Source organism: Rhagoletis zephyria, unplaced genomic scaffold, assembly GCF_001687245.7.
Source record: "Rhagoletis zephyria isolate East Lansing unplaced genomic scaffold, Rhagoletis_zephyria_1.1 Rzeph_scaffold_29561, whole genome shotgun sequence".
NCBI classification, from domain to species: Eukaryota; Metazoa; Arthropoda; class Insecta; order Diptera; family Tephritidae; genus Rhagoletis; species Rhagoletis zephyria.
This window is the reverse complement of record NW_016186618.1, coordinates 1-1289: the sequence shown is the minus strand read 5'-3', so window position 1 is coordinate 1289 and position 1289 is coordinate 1. Positions and strand designations below refer to the sequence as shown.

Here is a 1289-nt window from a genome sequence, read left to right as displayed (position 1 = left end):
TGAGGAGCAAAAAGATTCCATAAAGCCAGCTGAAGATTTTACTGGCAATATATTGTTAGAAAAATATTTTGCTTTAGGACATGAAGATCCTTTAGCACCAGCCGATGAATTTAACGGCAATATCGATAATTGTTCAATACTGAGTGAAAGAGGCTCAGAAATAACGAATCATAAATGTGAAAATGAAAATGATGAATTGTCAAATTTGAATTGAATATGAAGAATACATAAGGTATAAAATCAGTGAAACACATCCTGAAGTGGATACAAGTTTTCCATTCAGAACTGATGTAAGAGCAGAGATAAAGACAGAGGGCAAGGAGCCTATATGGAGCAAGCAGTATCCATATCCTCTCTCTGTAAATTCTTTCGTAAATAAAGAAATCAACAGAATGTTGAATGAAAAAATTATAAGGCAAGTAGAAGTCCTTATAATTCACCAATTTGGGTGGTACCAAAAAAGGGTACAAATGACGATGGCTCACCAAAATCTAGACTGGTCATCGATTATAAAAAAATAAACGAGAAAACCATTCCCGATCGTTATCCTATACCGGATACGAATATAATTTTGTCAAATTTAGGGAAAGCAAAGTACTTCTCAAGTATTGACTTAGAGTCCGGCTTTCACCAGATCTTAATGTCGAAAAGCGACATAGAAAAGACAGCTTTTTCTGTCAATAATGGAAAATATGAGTTCTTGCGTATGCCTCTCGGTCTTAAAAATGCTCCCAGAATTTTTCAAAGAGCAATGGACGATATATTACGCGATCAAATTGGGAAAATATGTCATGTTTATATGGATGATATAATTATTTTTTCAGAAAGTTTAGAACAACACATAGAAGACTTGGAATTAATAATTGAAATACTGAGAAAAGCTAATATGAAAATATAATAAAATATAATTTTTGGGTTACATCATAGCCCAAAATACGATCAAAACAGATCCGAATAAAATAAAATTAATGCTTAATTATCCGTTACGAAAAAGTTTACGGGGATTAAGAGGATTTTTGGGCATCACAGGTTATTATCGCAAATTCGTTAAGGATTACGCAGCGATTGCAAAGCCTTTGACAAAATACTTGTCGGCAGAAAACGGCAGGGTTTCAAAAAATATGTCAAAAAAAGTATTAATCGAAATTGATGAAGCAGGCATATCCGCTTTTAACAAACTAAAAAGAAACTTAGCGCCAGAAATGGAATTGACGCAACCCGATTATTCAAAAAAATTTGAGTTGACTACCGACGCATCAAACGTTGCAATAGGTGCAGTACTTTCCCAG

The 1289-nt window shown here is 33.8% G+C and overlaps 1 protein-coding gene across 1 annotated transcript in view; it reads left to right on the top strand.

Annotated features, from left to right (window-relative positions):
* LOC108382936 (uncharacterized) overlaps nucleotides 1-1267 on the top strand; it is a gene marked incomplete at its 5' end in the record, with an annotated part of 4203 nt that extends 2936 nt beyond the window's left edge. The window contains one exon of the mRNA XM_017639305.1: nucleotides 233-1267. Coding sequence (XP_017494794.1) covers nucleotides 233-521 — 289 coding nt within the window. The remainder of the gene's footprint in view (nucleotides 1-232) is intronic.
* Nucleotides 1268-1289: the final 22 nt, after the last annotated feature.